This window comes from Pollachius pollachius (assembly GCF_949987615.1).
Source record: "Pollachius pollachius genome assembly, chromosome: 8".
NCBI lineage: Eukaryota > Metazoa > Chordata > Actinopteri > Gadiformes > Gadidae > Pollachius > Pollachius pollachius.
In genome coordinates, this window is record NC_136941.1 from 10351221 (window position 1) to 10371862 (window position 20642).

The following is a 20642-nucleotide window of genomic DNA, read 5'->3' on the forward strand; positions in this document are numbered from 1 at the left end:
CACACAAACCGTTTTTGTGGTATGGTATAGATCTGTTGGTTACATTTTCCTTAGTTTAAAGTCAAGGTTTAAGTTAAACTTTTATTTAACTTTATTGTTACGACAGTATTTTTGGAATGACAATATATTATCTTCAATTTGCAGTAACATTATACATTAGTAGTCTCTGAGTACCATTATTAACCCTACTCATTGTCATGAATATGATTTTCTTTTACTATATACATGAGAAATGTGGCACTTTTTCACTTTTAACGAGGCTCCACTCAAAATTATTTGTGTGGAGATATCTGCAACCCATTGTTCTATTCATGCAAGCCCGGTTGCATTTCATATTAATACAACATTCCCAGCTTACCAACAAGTGAGGAACCAAGACGTTTATTTTAAATATCTCAAAAGATCTGTGTCCAAGGTTGACTTTTTAATAATGATACATAACAAATTCCCTTTCATCCACATGACATATTGTTTATTATTGAAGGGTAAAGTTGTAGAGAAACAACCTAATCTCTTTGGTTCTACTTATTTCTTTGATTTCTACAAGTTATATAATTGTAGTTGTCACTAAATGTTGTTTCTGAGGTATTAATCTAGAGTTTAACAGAATTTTCCAAGGTGACAATGAGTGTGTGTGTTTGTGTCTGTGTGTCAATCTGTGTGTGTGTGTGTGTGTGTGTGTGTGTGTGTGTGTGTGTTAATACATGTTTGCGTGGGTGTGGGTGTTGGTGTATGTGTGTGTGTGTGTGTTCGCTTGACATGTCCGCATAAATGCACGTGTGAGATAGAGTATAAGAGAGAGATTGATAGATGGTGAATTTTAGGGAGTGCCAGGCTTGTGAAAAACGTAGAGCAGTAATACCAAATCGTTGAGGTTGATTATCAGTATAAAAGTCTAACCAGGCTGTGTTGACAGTTTCTCATGTACTTATTTAGTGCTCTAATAGCATATTACACATTTAGCTGAATGTAAAGCACTAAAAACGATTCTGCCATAAAACTAATTCCTGAATTGTTTTATAAAATATATTAGATTAGATTAGAATTGATTGTCCTCCAGAGTGAAATCATTGCCATAGGGTGAATTACATAGAGTATCGATTACAAAGAGAGACACATAAACACACACAGCAGCACATGAGACATCAGGTTGGGAGTTTATTGAGCGCTGTAAGCAGGATGATTTATGACGTCATTGTTTGTCAATTAAACCGTAGACAGATGAATGCTTTCAGAACCCAGCTGTTTCTCCATTCACAAAAAAACAACTATCCCACCCCGAAGCATCCAATATCGTTTCCAAAGATCCTCAAGCATCAAGCCAGAGCTGGACTGACCCCTACACTGTCCCTCCTGAGAACCATGATGCACGCCTCACGTCACACCTAAGCTTGTGCGCTAATTGGCTATAGCAGGTTTCAAAGCCCTGAACAGCTCCAAGCAGGCTAATCGTGGCATCCTTTCGATGGCCAATCCCATTAAAGCCTGGTGGCGTACCAGCCCTGCTCACCTAGTGGCCGGCCCCACTCAGCATGGCTGATCTGTTGACCGGATTACCCACGGAGCATGAGATCAGCCAGGACCGGGAGGCCGGGGCACCACACATATCACGATGGCCCCTTATGGAGCACATATAAGGAGCATCATGTGTGTGTGTTTATCTGTGGGGTGTGTGTATCTGTGTGGGTGTGGGTGTGTGCGTGTACTCCTATCTTGCTTTGGCGATATATTTATGTATGTAGATATATATTTACGTTGAGGGGGAGGAAAGCCAGAGATGTTGAATGTGGTCTGTTACATGCAGTGCACACGGTCACAAAGGAGGGAGCTGGTTTATCTTTTGACCTTCTTGAAGGTCACACAAGTCAATCATGCAAACAGTGTGACCTTCAGAAGCACATCACTGGGAATGATGTGATGTTGCCCCTACTGACTGATTGTCTAATACATAAATACATAATCACACCCTATTATATACACTGTATGTCACACAGATATACTTGCAATGTTTTAAAAAAGCTTTTCCAAAACAAAGAGGTATTTTCATGTCACAGACTTTGTTCATCCAACTGACTAATAATTGTATGCAAAAATGTATAGATTCTTAGTTATCCAATGCATATCTTTAAAAAGGTGCAGTTGCATGAGGCTTTTTTTTTAAATTAAGATACATCAAGTGTTTCTGTATGCATGACATATACTAAGCGATGATTTGTATATTTCAACATATTTTGTGATAAACAGGAATCTGTTTATCACAAAATCTGTTTAGAAGGAAAAAAGTTTTTTTCCTTCTAAACAGACAGTTAATTTATAAGTGTGTGTGTGTGTGTGTGTGTGTGTGTGTGTGTGTGTGTTTGAGTGTGTGCATGCATGTGCATGTGCATGCGTGCATGCATATGTGTGCGTGTACGCATGTTTGTGGTGTGTGTGTGTGTGTGTGGTTTCCATTACCAGAGCTTGTCAGAGGTTTACCCCTGCTTATCAGCTTGGATGCTTTAGTCCACCAGTGCCATACATAAGAGGACTCCCTCTGTCCACCCTGGAGCCATATTCACACACTAGATGTGTTGATAATACTCAGGAATACAGTTGCATACAACATATGTCACCAGTGTGCTATGAACACACATTCCAATGCCCTTTAAATACACCAATATTTTTTAAATCTAATTTAATAGTAAAATGAAGGTGGAAAGGATAAAGTAAAACGTTTGAAGGGAAGGTTTGGCCTACCTATTATGTTCTGTATGTCAGCCAGGGAGGTAGCAGTTAATGTACAGTCAAGGCATATCTAGCTGAAGGGAGATCAAACACATTCAATTAATGATTTAATCAGTTTGTTCTACAAATACGTACAAATCCCATGGGATTGTAGTTATAAGTATTTGCCCCTTTTATGCTCATGCAATTTTGATCACTTTTTGTTTTGTTTTTTAACACAATTGTTACAGAATAGGCCTACAGAATGTATGATTTGTGTGGTAAAAAATACATGTATGGTTCGTATGGCTATACAATAATATTAGTTATTGTAAATAATAAATAATTATTATTGTATAGTTATAATTTGTTAATTTAATTTAGATTATGATCAGGCTATTATTACTAAACTGGCCTTCAGCCAGAATGAGCACTTCCATATTGGCCATAAGAGGGCGTCAGGTCCACGTATTGACATCCATAGCTCTATAGAGAACTGCGATGTATGCAAAATCTTTGGTAGCCTACCTTTTTTAATTTTGCAATTAAAATGAATGATTCCTCGGTGGACTCCGATTCTTCTAGAACTGACGGATGAGCTAGACATAACATAATCTAATCGTCCCTTTAATTGAACATGTTAATGTCAATGATAGTTGGAATTTGGCAGGTGGATACGTCGTGAAACGATGTTTGTGAAACGGTTGTTTCGTAGTTGCTGTAGAATATCATATGTCACTACACACCTGATTAAGAGTTTCTCCGGACATAACAAGTGGTCTTTCATAGCCAGTTTGTGTGTGTCAGCTGGGTGTATTCAGCAGCGCATTGTTATCAGAACAGAGGAGCCCTGCCGCGTGGCATCGGGCCAGGGCCCTTTCAGAGATGTGCATTTCTCCCGGGCCGGCCGAGTCATGGGTCACTCCAAACTCCCACTCCCGATCGTCTTCATTGATATCATGTCAATTATTTGAGGTGAGTCATTTTTTTTGTATTAATGTATTATAATGTGTGTAAGCCTATTGGTTCGAAGCAGCCATAGACGCACTTGGATGTGTCCGGTTTTACTATGACTTCTGTCTTTACAACTGAGAAATATGCTTTCATATGCTGTCGATCTGAAGGAATACAAAATGCCATAGCTCAGACTTTTTTGATGTTAAAAACAAAGTACAATACACAAATTCATCCAATGCTTGGATTAGATATGGGGGGTTATATTATATACTTTATTAAGTTATTTAAATAAGGTTATCCCTGTACCCATTATTTTGAGAGCAGGAATATTTAGGGATGTGGTTGACTTCTAAAAGTATCCTGCTTCATCAATAGTACTGCGTACTACTCCCTCCGTACTGGTTACGGCACATTCTTTACATTTCCGCTCCACGTGTCAGTTAATAATGCTGTGATCGACCCTACAAATGTATTACCCCCGTGGCATGCGTGGATTTGTGGTTGCCATGGTAACAGAGCAGCCCATAAGATGTCTGTCAGTGGGATGGTCATTGTGTGTGTGTGTGTGTGTGTGTGTGTGTGTGTGTGTGTGTGTGTGTGTGTGACTAACGTAACGCCATCACTGCAGTTCAGGAAGGGGGAGTATTAGGGGGCGGAGCTTCAGTCACTGCAGCGTGAGAATGGATACTCATGCAGCCAAACACACTGGAGCTCCCTCCTCCTTACACGTACCACACACACCCGCACACATGCACACCCACACGCACACATGCACACACACAGCCCAACGTCAAAGGGCAATGAAGCCAGGCTCTCAGCATTTTTACTAGTGTGAGCATCACATTCACCACTCTCCACCTTCTATTTCACCTGTTCTGTTATTGTCTATCTCTCCTCTCCCCCCTCTGCTTTTCTCTCTCTGTATATTTAGCCTTGTTACCTCCCATCCTCTTCCTCCCTCTCATCTCCCTCTCTTATTAGCTTGCTGTCATTCCGTCAAGTGCACCTCTCACAGACACAGCCTCTCCACGCCGAGCTGAACCGCAGTAGGCATCATGTCCTCCAGCGTGCCCTCCCCAGGGACTGGCACTGCACCCGGGTCCAAGAGCAAGCAACCCCAGTCCCCCTTCAGGAAGAGGGGCAGCCTGCAGTACAATGCCAGCCCGGGTAAGTCCACGGAAGCCTCCCTATTATAATCAGAGGAACTACAACAGATGATGTTTGCAGTCACATGATTCAGGTAACAATTATGTGCTGTAGTGATTTCGTTTGGGAGTGCTGTCTGTGAGTCTTTATTTCCCCTCCTTTTATAATTGTAATTATTCAACCTTTGTAATGAAATGAAATATTTATGAAGTGGGATTTGACTAAGCCAACTAAAAGGGAGAGAAAACTGTGGTAGAAATCCCCAGCCGCCAACCACAGAGGAAAAGTGTTTGTTTAGGAAGATGCGTATGTGACCTGTTGATCGGCCAGGTACAGCAGCGGTTCCCCAGCGCAGCGTTTTAAGAACATATTGTTCAATTCTGGCTTGTTGCACACGATTCTAGCATATCATTTTATGTATTCATTAATTTTTTCATCATGTATTTATCTATTCATTTTCATAAATATATCTTTAAATGTTCAAGTTTTGCACGAAAGAGATGAAGCTCCTGAATATATAAATGCATACAATCATTGAACCATCAGAAATGTGTTGATTATGAAACTGATCGCCAAATGCAGAGTTTTCTTCTTTGATTCAGCCCTATTATTGAAAGGTGGGTCTACCTTCATGCGAGCTGTCTTTAATGTATAGACAAAGCTTTGAATAGATGCATTGTTTGAAAGAATGTCAATACAGCAGCGATTTACCACCGTCCCTGATCGAATCAAAGGTGGGGGAATCCGGTATGTGAATCCAATATTAATGTTATGCAAATACTCCTGATATTTTTCTACAGTAATTAATGTCAGATGAAATATAAAAAGCATTTGATCAATCAAAACTACTGTACCTTTTAAATCGGTGAAAGGGCATATTTCCTATAGCAAATATAATTCTTGCATAACATTCATGTATAATGTATAATGTATATCTCCTAATGTATAGGGGAGAGAGAGAGAGAGAGAGGCTCTGTGTTTGTAGATGTGCACAGAAACACTGGCGTAATGTGAAAATGCTATCACGGTTGAAGCACTACAACAAACAGCTGATGACTCATGGGTGGTTTACCAGGGCAGTGATGGAGGGCTAGCCAAAGGGAATCTGTCCCTATAGTGCGTGGGTTCACTGAGACTTATTGTGGTGGTCGGAGTCTACTGATTCATACTCTGTGATGGTTGAATTGGATTCATTGTGGTGTAATTATCGACTGTGTGGAATCCAATCCTTTGTGGACCACAAAATCGGATTGCTGTTCTTATCAGTGATGAAAATGACTTTGTTGTCATTTCGATATATTTGTGTATTACCTCTGTTTTTTACTTCATTCATCTACCTAAATGTACAGTGTGTTAAGTGACACCTTGCAGAACGGATTTAGCTGAAATGGAATATAATATATCTAAATATTTTTCCATGAGTGTATAAAATAAAGAAAAATATGAGCTGGTATGATGGTATACAGTAACTTTGCTATTATTCAGAGTTGTACAAGAGGATTTATTTTTAACATATTAGATACATTGAGATGCCCCGAAACAGGAACACAAATACTCAGTTCTGGTCCCATGTTGTGGGACATAGGACAGTTCATCAGTAGACTGACTTGCAGACTTGTTTGTTTATCGCAGCTCGCTCTATTAGTAGTCATATTAGTGAAGGTGAAAGGTATGGCCCTTGCGACTGTAGCGAGGTATCGTCAGCTTCCTGCTCTGTCTTTTCCTGCAACAGCAACAGAATTGCTGTGCATGCTGCTCTTGCAACACGTTTGCTTGTTGGGATTCAGTCAAATCTGGGGCGCAATACAGTGCTTGGCCAAGGGAGGGAGCCTGGTCTAAGTGAATATAGTGAGTTTGATGAATGAAGGTCTCCAGGCAGGCATGGTGGAAAGCATCTGGGATCGGCACTGGATTCGCCAGGATGATTTGATTACATCACTTAGCTGTCTCTGTAACCTTTTTTCTTGTCATTTGAGCAAAGATATAGTTGATACCGAGAGATACAATTTTTATTTTGTTGATTTCTTTGAAACACTTTTCTTCCGGGTTTTGTAAGTTAGATAATGGATTTCTCAGTACGCTGGTTAATTAACATGTCATACACTTTTTTGAAACGCTATTTACCATGTTAATAAAAACATATATATTTTACTAAGATCAAAATATAAAAACAGCTACACTGGTCCATGACCTCTTTATAGTTATATATTTACAATTGCATAATAGATTAAACCTCATATTCTTCACAAATGTTGAACATTTGGTAATTGATTGATTCATCTAAAAGGAGAGTGAATCATCTTCAGATATGGTATGCAATGTTTGGATAAGAACAAAGACCAACTGGAACTGGGGGAAAACAAACATATCCTTTAATACCATAAAATGAACATTGACCTGAGGCTCTGTTGATTTGATCATGTATTACAGCCGAGGCTCTGTCCAGGACCAATTACCTGACCAAATCACTGTGTCTGTTCTATGGACCCGCATGACTGGGTCTGTCCTGCTCTTCAACTACATCAAACGCCATCCAAATGAGAAGAAATGTTTATTATAATTGTTGTGACCACTGAACCAGTGTCTCCTCTTCTATATATATATTTCTTTCCTTTCTTTTTATGTAATAAGCTCAGTTCAAGGGAACAAAGATTGGAAATGTAAACATTTAACCTTGATTTTTCTTTTGCTATTGTGAAACGAATACCCGAGCAGAGTACATGTGTCGAAACACCAGAAAAAAGCTCTAATACTTTTGGAACATTGGGAACAAACATATCCAGTCCAAATACATTTTAGTTGAAATATTTAACCTCTGTTAAAACGTTTTGCTGCTGCATGTGAACATTACAATCCGAGAGGAGGGCAAGTGGGAACGCTCTGCAGAGATATTGTTGAGAGGGACACCAGCATGTTGCCCTAAGCGACACACAGGAGTTGCAATCGCAGGAGTCGCAAAGAACAAACAACAGGCTATGTAGCGGACGATTCCCATCCACAGTATAATGCACATCCCCCCCCCCCTCGCCCCCATCTGTCTGCCCCACTTGGTACATTCCGGATGGATGTCAGAGTCATTTAAATGAGCCGAATCAGCTGCAGCGGCGCTGTAGAGCGGCGACAGCTGGCCTGAACCAGGAAGCATCCGGAGGGCTAGGCAGCAAAACACTGGGCTGTGAGGGGGAGTGCATGGACCTACTGCACCGTCTCCATGTATGTATGACAGGGATAGATTAATGCAGCGGCTTCAGCTGTTCATCTGTGTGTGCATGTGTGTGTGTGTGTGTGTTTGTGTGTCTGTGTCTGTGTCTGTGTTCGGTGTGTGTGTGTGTGTGTGTGTGTGTGTGTGTGTGTGTGTGTGTGTGTGAGACTGTGTCTGTTGTGGGAGGATGCGCAGAGGTCTTTCTTTTCGTCTCCTTGCGGCACCTCCTCTTCATCCTTCCCTCCTCATCATGTCCACTTTTCTGGACAGCAGATGTCACCCTGAGCCGTCCGTCTGTCTGTCCGTCTGTCTGTCTGTCTGTCTGTCTGTCTGTCTGTCTATTCTCTCTCTCTCTCTCTCTCTCTCTCTCTCTCTCTCTCTCTCTCTCTCTCTCTCTGAGCAGTAAAGTACGCTCCACCACCCCCCATCCCATGGTAAACAAAAACGCATCTGTCCTCTTCAACTCAGCCTTCCCCCTCTCCACCTCTGTCTGACTAACCCCACCCCCTCCCTCCCTCCAACCTCCTACACCTCCTGTCCCTTCATGGGTCTGACCAGTCACCCAAGTGATAGTCTTTATTGTATAAAGGAGGTTATTTATAGACATGTTTACATTGTAGAGCTTTGTTGTGCTGAGAGAGCCAGCCTGGAATTCAGCCTTGGGAGCCTCAGTTTATATCATTAGATTTCTACCTCATTACTACTACTACTACTACTACTACTACTACTATTACTACTACTACTACTACTACTACTACTACTACTACTACTACTCTGAGTACTACTTTCCTACTACTATTGGATATCTCTTATTAATTGTTGAGGAATAACATTATACTCAAGATCCTAAAACAACAAAGCTCAATTAGGGTAAGTAGATCTAAATGTATGTGTTTCAGATGGTGATGATGAACACACTCTTTGTTTCATGGTTCTGTGTGATTGGGACAAAAGACATACATGTAAAGATGTGGGTTGATTGGCTTTGACCCGTTGCTGCAATAATATTTGAGAGAATACGGTTAAAAGGGAGAGTTTTTCCTGGATTGAAACATTTGCATTTGTCAAACAACTTCAATGAGCATTTTTTTTATTCATGTTAAATCATATTTGTGTATATTTTATATAACAACTGTTTTTCCTTTTCCTTCTTTTTCATGCCACATAGATCATAAACACTTGAATAAAAACCACAGATTGAAATTGGTTGACAAATGTAAACGTTATAGTGCCTGTTATTTGGAAAAAAAACACAGCTCAGCTGTTTACGGGTATTTGATAACAGGCCTTGTCTTGCCCTCTCCAATATGGCGGGGACATAGACGTACGAACCAAGGCCAATGCGGCGTCTATGTTCATGACCTTTGTCACCCACCTCAATAAGGAATCCTTTTTAAATCCAGACAAAACAAAATAGTTGTTGTTGTGGTTTGATAATGATGCTAAACCTAATTCTATACTGAATGATGGACACCAGTATAGAATTGCCAAATCTTTAAAAGACAATAGCACATTGAAGACCAACCGCCTACCCAAATGAATGGTAAAATATAATGACGAATAATCACAAACGTAAAGCTCACCATGTGTCAGGGTGTTTGCATTACGGCTGTCAAATGACCTTGAATAGAACTATAATCATTTATATTATTGAGCCCCATTCTCACTTTTTTCACCAAGACCGCCCGGAATAGCAAATCAAACAATGTCATGCTAGGTTATGAAGAGTGTGCCGCAATCAAAGGGTCGCTATTATTCGTTTTGTGTTGGCACAGTGCAAGCTAAAGTCCCGGTTGAGTGCCCGCTCCTGTAGCTCTTGGCCAATGTGAAATAATTGTCCCAACTTTCATCCAATTTTGGTGTTAAATACTTTTTTTAACAGTTTTAGTTGGGATTCATAGGCGTTTTGATGTCAAAACTGTGGGGATTCATGAATATTTTTGACTGCTTGTACGTCAAGGATTGGTTGCTGCTACAGATTGTTCATAGCACTATGAATGAATCCACTTGAGCACAAAAAGGTTATGGAAAAAACCCTAGAAAGTCCCTGAAAAATTATAAACTGAAAAGACTGAGAACCATGATTTTGTGTGTGTGTGTGTGTGTGTGCGTGTGTGTGTGTGTGTGTGTGAGAGAGTGTGTGTGTCAGAACACAACACCTAACAATGGTGAAATTGAGTGAACAAGCCAGTCTGTTGACACCCTGGCTGCCCTCTCTGACCCCTCATTGATGGGTATTATCTTCCTCTTGTTCTCCACACCACCCCTACTGTATCATGTTGGAGTCAGACAGCGAGCTCCACAGCATTATGCATCGCACTGAAATATACATGCAGAAAGACTCGCCTGCTATAACATGACACTCTGTGATCGGCTGCTAAGGTCTTGGGGACTGTTGTTTTCATTAGCCAGCTGTCCGTAAGGGAAGAACTCGGTGTATGTACTGTATTGTATGTATCAAGGACCTTAAAGACTTGCCAGTGCCATGATCTTTTAATCTGGAGCAACAAGGCATCACAGTTTACAGGCTATTAGGCTATACTCCTACATCATCACAGCACATCACCGTTCTTCTCCTCAGATCAGCCATAGGACCCCTCTGACACGGCGGTTCTTCATCCGTACTGCAGACGAGATGCTCGACGTCTAGTAGAGCATCTTGTTGTTGTGTTGTCTCCTCACTCACCATGGGGGATGTGTGAGATTATGTAACGTTAGCTGCAGCGCGCCAAATATAGACACCATCAGGGGGATTATCTCCAGGCCTGGGGGGCTCTGCTTGGCTAGGCTCGGTCCAGCTTGGATGTTTTTTTTCCGGTGGGTGGGGTGGGGGGGTGGGGGGCACAACTATGCCCCGATCCTCCTCTGCCCTCTCATGCCCCCTTCTAATAAAGTCAGTGAGATGTATCCCCGTGACCACACCACTGTTACCTCACAGTACAGTGCACAAGACGGGGCCGCTCGCTTGGACACAAGCTTTTCTCCACCTCCTCCCGTCGCTAGCATCGTTGAGTATATATTGGGTGGGGTCGCTCCTCTGTACAGCAACTAATCTCATCCAAACACCAACTCAGAGTCAAGGCTTTGTGTATGAGAAATACAGTGAAGCAGGTCAGTGGTCTTCCACATACTATTGTTCACAACTCAATCAGATTTGATGAGTACATTTGAAATATAGAGAGGATTTGTATGTGGTAGAGTTGTGGTAGAATGTTTTTCCCTAGCACTGCTAAGACTGTATCAAATAATATTGCTAAGTGTTCACCGGTACAGTAGAAGCCTTGTGGGTCTGTGTGTGTTGAGTAGGAGGTGTTGATTGGGTGGTGTTGGACAGGAGGTGCTAAGCATGTGGTGCGTAGCATAAAAAGCATTTTTACGCTAAACACATTAAGGCAAGGCAAGGCAACTTTATTTATTCACACTTTTCATGCACGAGGCAAACTCAAAGTGCTTCACATAGAAAAATGGTCAAACAATAAAAGGAAATAATAAATAAGATAGATAAATAAAGACAGTAAAGAAAACAATTGTTTTCAATTTCCCCCCGGCGGATGTTAGAAAAAGAGGGAGACATATTTTGTCTAACGGACCAAAGCTGGTAGGAAGCAGACCCACAGACATCTACCATGCGGAGGATGAAATATTCATAGGGGTATTCAGAGGCAGGTGTGCAGTTTCACAGCAAAAGATTAATGATCACCTACGGATGTCAAAATAGACTCCTGGGGGAAGCAGCGTGAATTGAACACCCCCGGTTGGATTTGTTTTTGGGCTAAAGTGTTCCTTTCTGCGTCCCTATAGCCTTCCCTGCCGCTTAAGGCATCCGTCTACAGTCTCCCTCAGTGTAAGCCTACTCCACTGTTTCCATTCTGTTATTATGCATGATAACTTGTTTCAGTCCTGCGGTGGCACTGGCACGAATAGCTGTATATGTGTTGATGGTCTCTAGACTTTTATAGCCCATTGTGTCTTGATAGCAGCTTAGTTCAGACACTCCACTTGCGCCCAACACAGAGCAGCGATTGGCTGGACTGGGGAGGATGAAGGACGCCATTTAGGCAAAACAAAACAGGACTTGTTGGGGTGGTGGTTGATCGCTTCAGATATCTTAAACTCTGTTTCAGCTGAAACCATACACACCTGTCTATTTATTTACATAGGAAAATGTATGGTTTGGCTGCAAAGATATCCTCATCATATCACATCATGATACAATGATCTTGACACAATTTGATCCCATTTCAAATTTGAATATGAGTCTGTAATCTAAACAGGCTACTTGTTTTTCTTATGGAAATGTTTCACTCTCTTTCCGCTTCCCCAGTTGAGCTTCGCGGCGCACGTCACCTCCTCACTTCCCAGCATTCGTTGCCGGGAATCCCAGTGGCCCTGAAGCAGCCCATTGACCTTCGCACATCCATGGACGGAAAATACAAAGAGATCGCGGAGGTCAGCGCTTCACACAATACACATCTCAGCTCACTCACTTAATATGCATCTCCATGTGGATCTGTGTTGTGTTTGAATGCTGTGCGTTTCCTAGTGGATGTTTATTTTGGGTGTACATGTGTTTCTCAGGAGCTGTTCTCCCGCAGCCTAGCCGAGAGCGAGATGCGGAGCGCGCCCTACGAATTCCCCGAGGACAGCCCCATCGAGCAGCTGGAGGAGCGACGCCAGCGCCTGGAGAGGCAGATCAGCCAGGATGTCAAGTGAGCCCCGCAGGAGAGCACGCAGTCAAACATTAACCCTGGGGGACTTTGTGTGGGACAATCTCAGCTACTTGAGATTGGTCCAATTTATGAATGGGAAATGTACGTGCGCGTGTGTGTGTGTGTGTGTGTGTGTGTGTGTGTGTGTGTGTGTGTGTGTGTGTGTGTGTGTGTGTGACTGATACCTCTCTTGTTCCCCAGGTTCGAGCCAGATATTCTGCTGCGAGCGAAACAGGAATTCATGAAAACAGACAGCGCTACAGATCTAGAGTAAGTGAGGGGCTGACCGAGGCCACTGCCTCTCACCTCATCAGCTGACTGAACATATTGACTGATCTTAGCACATCATGGAGCTTTGGAACATCTTTTCTGTCAGATATTTGAAGGACGACGACCACGCGAGTTATTATCTGGAGAGAGAGCTGATTCCTGAGAGGGAGTACCAGAGAGTCTCCATTTCCGGGGAGGAGAAATGCGGGGTGAGTTACGGCTGCTGAAGCCCCAGTAGCAGGGCTGCATTAAAGCACTGCTCTTGTATACTACATTTGTATCATATAGATTTATATTATATTCCTACATTTCTGTCTTTCACTCTATCTCTCTGATTCTTCTCTTCCATCCTCCTTATCTTACGTCTTCTTCTTCTTCTTCTTCTTCTTCTTCTTCTCATCCTACCTCTTCTTATTCTTCTCCACCTACCTCTTCTTATTACTATTATTTTCCTCCTACTTCTTCTCCAAATCCTACTCATTCCTTCTCTCTGTATAGGTGCCCTTCACAGATCTGCTGGATGCAGCCAAGTGTGTGGTGAAGGCTCTGTTCATCAGGGAGAAGTACATGGGCGAGTCTCTGCAGAGCTTCTGCCCCACCACCGCCCGCTACCTGCAGGAGCTGAGTGACCGGCCCCTGGGGGCCTGTGATGAGGACGTCCCAGAGACCACTGCTGGTAGCTTAACACAGACTCATACACACACACACACACACACACACACACGCATGCACACACACACACACACACACAGACACAAACACACACACACACACGCACACGCGCATGCATGAGCACAAGCATGAACGCACGCACAAGTACACATACAACTCAGCAAGCGAGATCTAGAGATCTAGTATTGGCGTATCAAGTCTAATTACATGCAAACAAACAACTTAGACACTCAAGAAATACCGAAATACAGACCTGAATGACTATTCTTTAAACATGCACCAGTTATTCTCAAAGACTCCACATCTCACTGGAAACCAAACTGGATCACGACAATAATAAACGTTTGTTCTCTCAGTGCATGACTTCCAGGCAGTGGTCACAGATTTAGCGGTGTATGTGTTGCCCACTCAAGACGCCCTTGGAGACAAAAACACATCCATGTTGGCCTGATCCCTGATTCTGTCCTCCCTCTTAAGACCCCACTCACATGCACCCGGAACCTGGTTCCAAAACCCACCCCTATGAGAAACAACACCTGGCCGCCATGCCCCCGGACGCTGGCTACGGCTGCCAGATGGTCGATGGGGTGGTGCACGTGTTCACCTCCCAGAGCACCATGGACACGTGAGGCCAAGAACCACCCCACACACCATTGCCCACTTCACTGCTCACTAGGGTGGGGCAAGGCAAACACACACTGTTGTTATCTTAGATGACAAGATTTGAGATCTGACTAATAATTGTTTGATAACAGTGTGTTTTGCTTGTTATTTTTCTTCCGCCTTTCTACACATCCTAATGTTTTTAAGGTGTTGACATCGAGCAAATTGATATTATAGGCTCTTCAACTTTGAAGTGCACATCAAATTAAATTTCGGCTTCTGGTGTTTGGGTGTTTCCAGGAGCACAGAACTTGACCTACCCTATCCGGACTTGCGAGAATACATTGCTGATATGAACGTTATGATGGCCCTCATCATCAACGGCCCAGTGTGAGTTGCATAATGAACACGACACACTGCATTTGTGTCAAATTTATTGTATATTATGTGTACATAGTTAGGCCCTAATATATCATACTTTCCGAAAATCTGTGCAACACTCGGGAACGCAATTTATCAAATAATTCTAAAAATTGTTGAGGTGATGAGGTTGAAATTGGTTGACCTGAATTTCCGGCTCTTGTTCCTAACGGAGGCAGAAAATCCTTTTGCTATCGCCGTCTGCAATACCTGAGCTCCAAGTTCCAGATGCACATCCTGCTCAACGAGATGAAGGAGCTGGCGGAACAGAAAAAAGTCCCGCACCGAGACTTCTACAACATCCGCAAGGTGAGCGAGCCCCCGGAAACCCGGCCTCTAGACTTTGTGAAACCGGATCTTCTGTGTAAAGATTTAGCAAAGAAAGAGTAAAGATTTTAGAACAGTTTAATGTTTAAAGTTATAACAAAAAACAAAATAAATGTGTCAGTTCTATTTGTAAATGTTAAATGTTAAATAACTAACTTCCATAATGACGAGGGTATGAAGAGGGTAATGATGTGATGTGCTGATATATTTATAAAAAATCTCAGATACGGTTTTCCTACCCCATGCGTTTGTCTTCAGGTGGACACGCACATCCACGCCTCGTCCTGCATGAACCAGAAGCACCTGCTGCGCTTCATCAAACGGGCCATGAAGAAGTTCCCCAAGGAGATCGTCCACGTGGAGCAGGGCCGCGGCCAGACCCTCATGGAGGTCTTCGACAGCATGAACCTCAGCGCCTTCGACCTGAGCGTCGACACGCTGGACATGCATGCTGTACGGCCGGCGGCTCCATCCCAATGATGAAAGATGTTATTTATCACAGCTTGTTGGAATCAAGTGTCTGAGTGACCCTCTGTGTCGCCTACATTTGTTTTTTTGTGTTTTCTTTTTAGGACCGCAACACTTTCCATCGTTTTGACAAATTCAACGCCAAGTACAACCCTATCGGCGAGTCCATCCTGAGAGAGATCTTCATAAAAACAGACAATCACGTGGAGGGGAAATACTTCGGTCACATCATAAAGGTGCTCTTCAAATTGACCATAATGCACCCCGACACCTAAAACATGTAATCCTACACGCCTGCCAATAGCATGGGTTTGACGTACACTGGCGCCATCTTCTGACTCCAACCTGTTACTACACCTGCAGGAGGTCATGGCTGACCTGGAGGAGAGCAAGTACCAGAACGTGGAGCTCAGGCTGTCCATCTATGGCCGGTCCAGAGACGAGTGGGACAAGCTGGCCAAGTGGGCGGTCATGCACCACGTCTACTCAGACAATGTGCGCTGGCTTGTGCAAGTACCGAGACTATTGTAAGTTGCCTACATATTACCACACAAAATGTAATCTAGATAATTACATGACATTAAAGTGAATTAAATGCTATTGCATACATATTTGCATACATATGTACACACATACATACAATATACATTTTTTATGTTTGAAAATGGAATATTGATTTGTTTACAAATTGGCCTTACTGAAAAGCAGTTTCTTCATTTGTTTTTTGCACCTACTTTAGGATATCTTTCTCCTATTTTTCTCCTTTACTATTTGGATATGTCTGAACAATCTCAAGGTGCCAAATTGCCTGGATTTTATAATAAAAAAGAGATTTTCTGCCCCTCTCTTCCCAAGTGATGTCTACCACACCAAGAAGCAGCTGTCCAGCTTCCAGGAGATGTTGGAGAACATCTTCATGCCCCTGTTTGAGGTCACCGTCCACCCAGGCAGCCACCCTGAGTTACACCTCTTCCTACAACATGTAAGTGCTTCTCTTTTGTTTATTCAGAACGCATTAAAAACCTCATTCAAATGCGCAGGGTTTGGCTGATCTCATTATAAGGTTAAAAACCTTTTACTGTATCCAACAACAAAAAGATTATTGAAGTGTGACAGATGCCAGACACTCCCTGGCCTTTACATCATAGTCTGTTTCATGCTGTTGCCATGGAAACATAACATGAAGAGCAGAGTGTGTGTGTGTGTGTGTGTGTGTGTGTGTGTGTGTGTGTGTGTGCGTGTGCGTGTGCGTGTGCGTGTGCGTGTGTGGAATTCAACACGTTCGGGCAATTGGTTCATAAACGGCAATGTGTTGTTTAGGCCTACCTGGATTATGTGCATGTTGTGTTATTCCAAAGCATTTTGTGTATAATAATAATAATAATAATAATAATAATAATAATAATAATAATAATACATTTAATTTGTAGAGCACTTTACATTCAAAAATCTCAAAGTGCTACAGTTTATAAATAAAGAGTATGTAAATATGAGTTTCCCATTGCAACAAATACAATTACAATTCCTTTGATAATTTAATCTATTTTTAAATTTACATTTAATTACTTCTGATCGTGTATTATTGTTCCTGGGTTGGTCTTTGCAGGTGGTGGGCTTCGACAGCGTGGATGACGAATCCAAGCCTGAGCAGCACATCTTTAACCTGGACAGCCCGCTTCCAGCTAGCTGGACAGGGGAGGAAAACCCCCCCTACTCATACTACCTCTACTATACCTACGCCAACATGACCGTGCTCAATCACCTGCGCAGGTATGGCCCTCAACACCTGGACTGATCACCGTTTGTTGTGACAAATCCTGGATGTTTGTGCAAAAAAAATCAAACTTCATGTATCGATATTAGGATATAATGGGAAATGCGTGTCAAAGCAGTACAGCACAGTCATAATAATTACACATATGTGTGGAAGCTCAGGAGGAAGAGCAGATTGACTTTTAACTGGAAGGTCGCTAGTTCGATCCCCGATCCCCGAGTGTTGAGGTGTCCCTGAGCAAGACGCTTAACCCTAACTGCTCCCGACTAGCTGGCTGTTGCCTTGCATGATTGACTCCGCCATTGTGTGTACGAACCGTTGTAAGTCGCTCAGGATAAAAGCGTCTGCCAAATGTCCTAAATGTAAATGTAAATTTAAAGAATATGCAACAATATAAGACACAATATGCATAGTAAAAATAAAATTCAGCACTTTGCTAAAAGTGTCATCTAGAATGTCGTGTAGAGTTTGGGTTGAGAAGTGTGTATTCCCATTGCATATGAGTGCACTAACACTCGGGCTGCGTATGTGTTGACGATGTCCAGGCAACGTGGATTCAACACCTTCGTGCTGCGTCCCCACTGTGGAGAAGCAGGGCCGATCCACCACCTGGTGTCTGGCTTCATGCTGTCAGAGAACATCTCCCACGGCCTGCTTCTGAGGAAGGTAACCACGCTTTCATACTCGATGAAACAGAAATACATGGATCCAACATGTACAGTATCATTGGAACACAGACTCACGGTTAACTCCAGCCTCATGTCCCTCCGTCCAGGCTCCCGTCCTGCAGTACCTGTACTACCTGGCCCAGGTTGGCATCGCCATGTCCCCCCTGAGCAACAACAGCCTGTTCCTCAGCTACCACCGCAACCCCCTCCTGGAGTACCTGTCCCGGGGCCTGCCGGTCTCCCTGTCCACAGACGACCCCCTGCAGTTCCACTTCACCAAGGTCAGCCACCCTCCCTGGCCGTGGAGCAAGAAACACTATCCATTTTATTTCTCAATAACTAATGGTATCTCCATAGTCTGCTTCGTAAGCCAAAAGCTTATGGAGTGTGAACTAGAGAACTAGAATCCTATTGTTTTAACCCATGTGTATCACCTACTGAAATGGGATCATCATAATTTGCTTCTGAAGCCCAAAGTGAGCTTATACTGAGCACAACTTCTCCTCAAGAGCTAGAATCATATTGTGTTAACATAGTTAAGCACACAGACCGGAAATCTAGCGTGGCTGCATTTTTTCAATTTTAGACACAAACAAAACCATTGTTTCCCAGCCAAGCCGCCGTCATCTGGTCTCTGTTAACCCAGTGTTCCCCGATGTGTTTCCCTCTTTTCTGTGCATGTCTGTGGTGCAGGAGCCTCTTATGGAGGAGTACAGCATCGCGGCCCAGGTGTGGAAGCTGAGCTCCTGCGACATGTGTGAGCTGGCCAGGAACAGTGTGTTGATGAGTGGCTTCTCCCACAAGGTGAACCCACGCAAAATTAATTCACCTGCTTGAATTCCCCGTATAGTAAATGATTCACAATTAGAATGTGTTTATTTATTGTGTGATATGTCTTGTTCCTATGTTAATGATATTTACTGGACCGCAAATTATATTACATTAGGGGATATAACTGTTTATGACTTTATCCTGCAAGGAAGTCCCTTTTAAGTCTTAATCCACTGAACTGCAGATGGCTTCCATGGATAATCGTGTATGTCTTCGACAGATTATGTTTTGATTATCTTGGATTTGGTCTATATAATATATCCTCATGGATGAATTCATTTGGCTAATTGGATGTTCTGTCCATCAGGTGAAGAGCAACTGGCTGGGCCCACACTTTGTGAAGGAGGGCCGGGAAGGGAACGACATCAGACGCACCAACGTGCCTGACATCCGCGTGGCCTACCGATACGAGACCATGTGTGAGGAGCTCAACCTGATCATTCAGGCCATCCGCACGGACCAGCTGGAGACCATTGAAGAAGAGGCCTGTCTGTCTATGAAGGAGGACAGGAATCAGTAGATGCTTCCAAGAAACATCATTATGAATCAAGTCAAGCCCTTCTATTTTTACATTGGGACCAAGTCAGAATTTGAACACAAATCACAAAACTTTTGAAACCAGAAGTGATGGTGAATTAATTAAAAAGCAAAAATGCATTGCTAGGAGACTGTGAGTTACCATGGCTTAGCAATGTGAAAGGGGCCTACTGTTATGGCCTGTTTTAAGGGTCTGCACTATCCAAAGTGTTTTACATTCTATTATTGTTGTGATTGTTGTGGTTCAAGAGTTCCTTGTGTAATCACTGTAGTCATTGTGTTTATTCATGTGGCCATATTCTTTTAATTTCTCCATCCGCCAGTCTGTATATCACGTCTTTTCTTTTTGTACAGCATGAACAAGAGCAACTCTAAGATATTGTTATCAATATTGACCATGTCGACTTCCAATCCTCATATTAGCGGATAGCAGTGAGGCATTGCTCCTTTCTGTGAAGTGCTGTATTGTGCATTCCTTTATCATACCAGGCTGTTATTGTGGGTGTGTCAAATCATCAATACATTCACCTTAATGCACATATGTAAGGCTGATATGAATTCATAATTACATAACCATGGGAACAGGATCATTAACCACAACACTACCATGTGACAGGCCTCAGTGACATCACTCCACAGCCACACCCTGTGCAGGTTTATATCTATTTAGTTGTTTCTGTAATGTTCTTTGGCCCATCCCTGCAGTGTTTTTCAGTGGGGTGATAAATTGACGTGATGTTGTAACTCTGTCAATGCATGGCCCCTTTGTTTGAAAAAGGGGCATGGTAACTATGTCTACCTTTACTTAACCTGGCTTTATTTTGACAATCTTTGTTCAAAACAAGTCAAGCATGCATGGCTGAAAGCTGTGAATCATTAACTGTGCTGGATCTAAGTACGCTAAATTCACAAGGAGAAAAAAGCTGTTAGCGACTTGAACCTGATCATGCTGTTGAGGTTGTCTATCGGCTTCCATGGCTATATATAGTATTAGCCATGAAAAATAGACTAAGGAGCACCTTGCATTGGTCCATTGTGATTAGTTCACTAAAGTATAGTACACTGATCTCCATGTCAAAAGGTGATTAAAAAACATAGGTATTGCTACAGTTGACCAATTGAAGGAGCTTAAATATTGCTAAAATACTTGGATGCAAAGGTTGGGAATATTTGAATAGATTTGACATTAAGCTAAATACACACAGACAGCGCTTTCCATGGTTTGATCTGTATCCACATCAAGGCAAGTTTAGGTCATAGCCCTTTTATACAGTCTTATAATAAGACATCCAATTCAGCTTTATATCCCGACTCATCTTCAGATCAATGAGGGGTGAAGTTCACATATGTAAACA

General features: G+C 42.6%; 1 protein-coding gene across 1 annotated transcript; it reads left to right on the forward strand.

Annotated features, from left to right (window-relative positions):
* Positions 1 to 12346: 12346 nt before the first annotated feature.
* ampd2b (adenosine monophosphate deaminase 2b) lies at positions 12347 to 19445 on the forward strand. Its single transcript, XM_079741465.1, has 17 exons — positions 12347 to 12457; positions 12587 to 12717; positions 12919 to 12987; positions 13094 to 13196; positions 13486 to 13663; positions 14137 to 14284; positions 14563 to 14652; positions 14862 to 14991; positions 15268 to 15462; positions 15582 to 15713; positions 15841 to 16004; positions 16333 to 16459; positions 17084 to 17247; positions 17797 to 17917; positions 18027 to 18200; positions 18613 to 18723; positions 19058 to 19445. The coding sequence occupies exons 1-17, from the start codon at positions 12428 to 12430 to the stop codon at positions 19268 to 19270; spliced, it is 2280 nt and encodes a 759-aa protein (XP_079597591.1). The 5' UTR covers positions 12347 to 12427; the 3' UTR covers positions 19271 to 19445.
* Positions 19446 to 20642: the final 1197 nt, after the last annotated feature.

Excerpts from the sequence above, each read along its gene's own strand:
- ampd2b (XM_079741465.1), top strand. The coding sequence starts at position 12,428 with ATGGACGGAAAATACAAAGAGATCGCGGAG. Across the intron at positions 16,005-16,332 it reads GTGCAAGTACCGAGACTATT|TGATGTCTACCACACCAAGA; the intron begins GTAAGTTGCCTA and ends TCTCTTCCCAAG. Across the intron at positions 17,248-17,796 it reads GTGCTCAATCACCTGCGCAG|GCAACGTGGATTCAACACCT; the intron begins GTATGGCCCTCA and ends GACGATGTCCAG.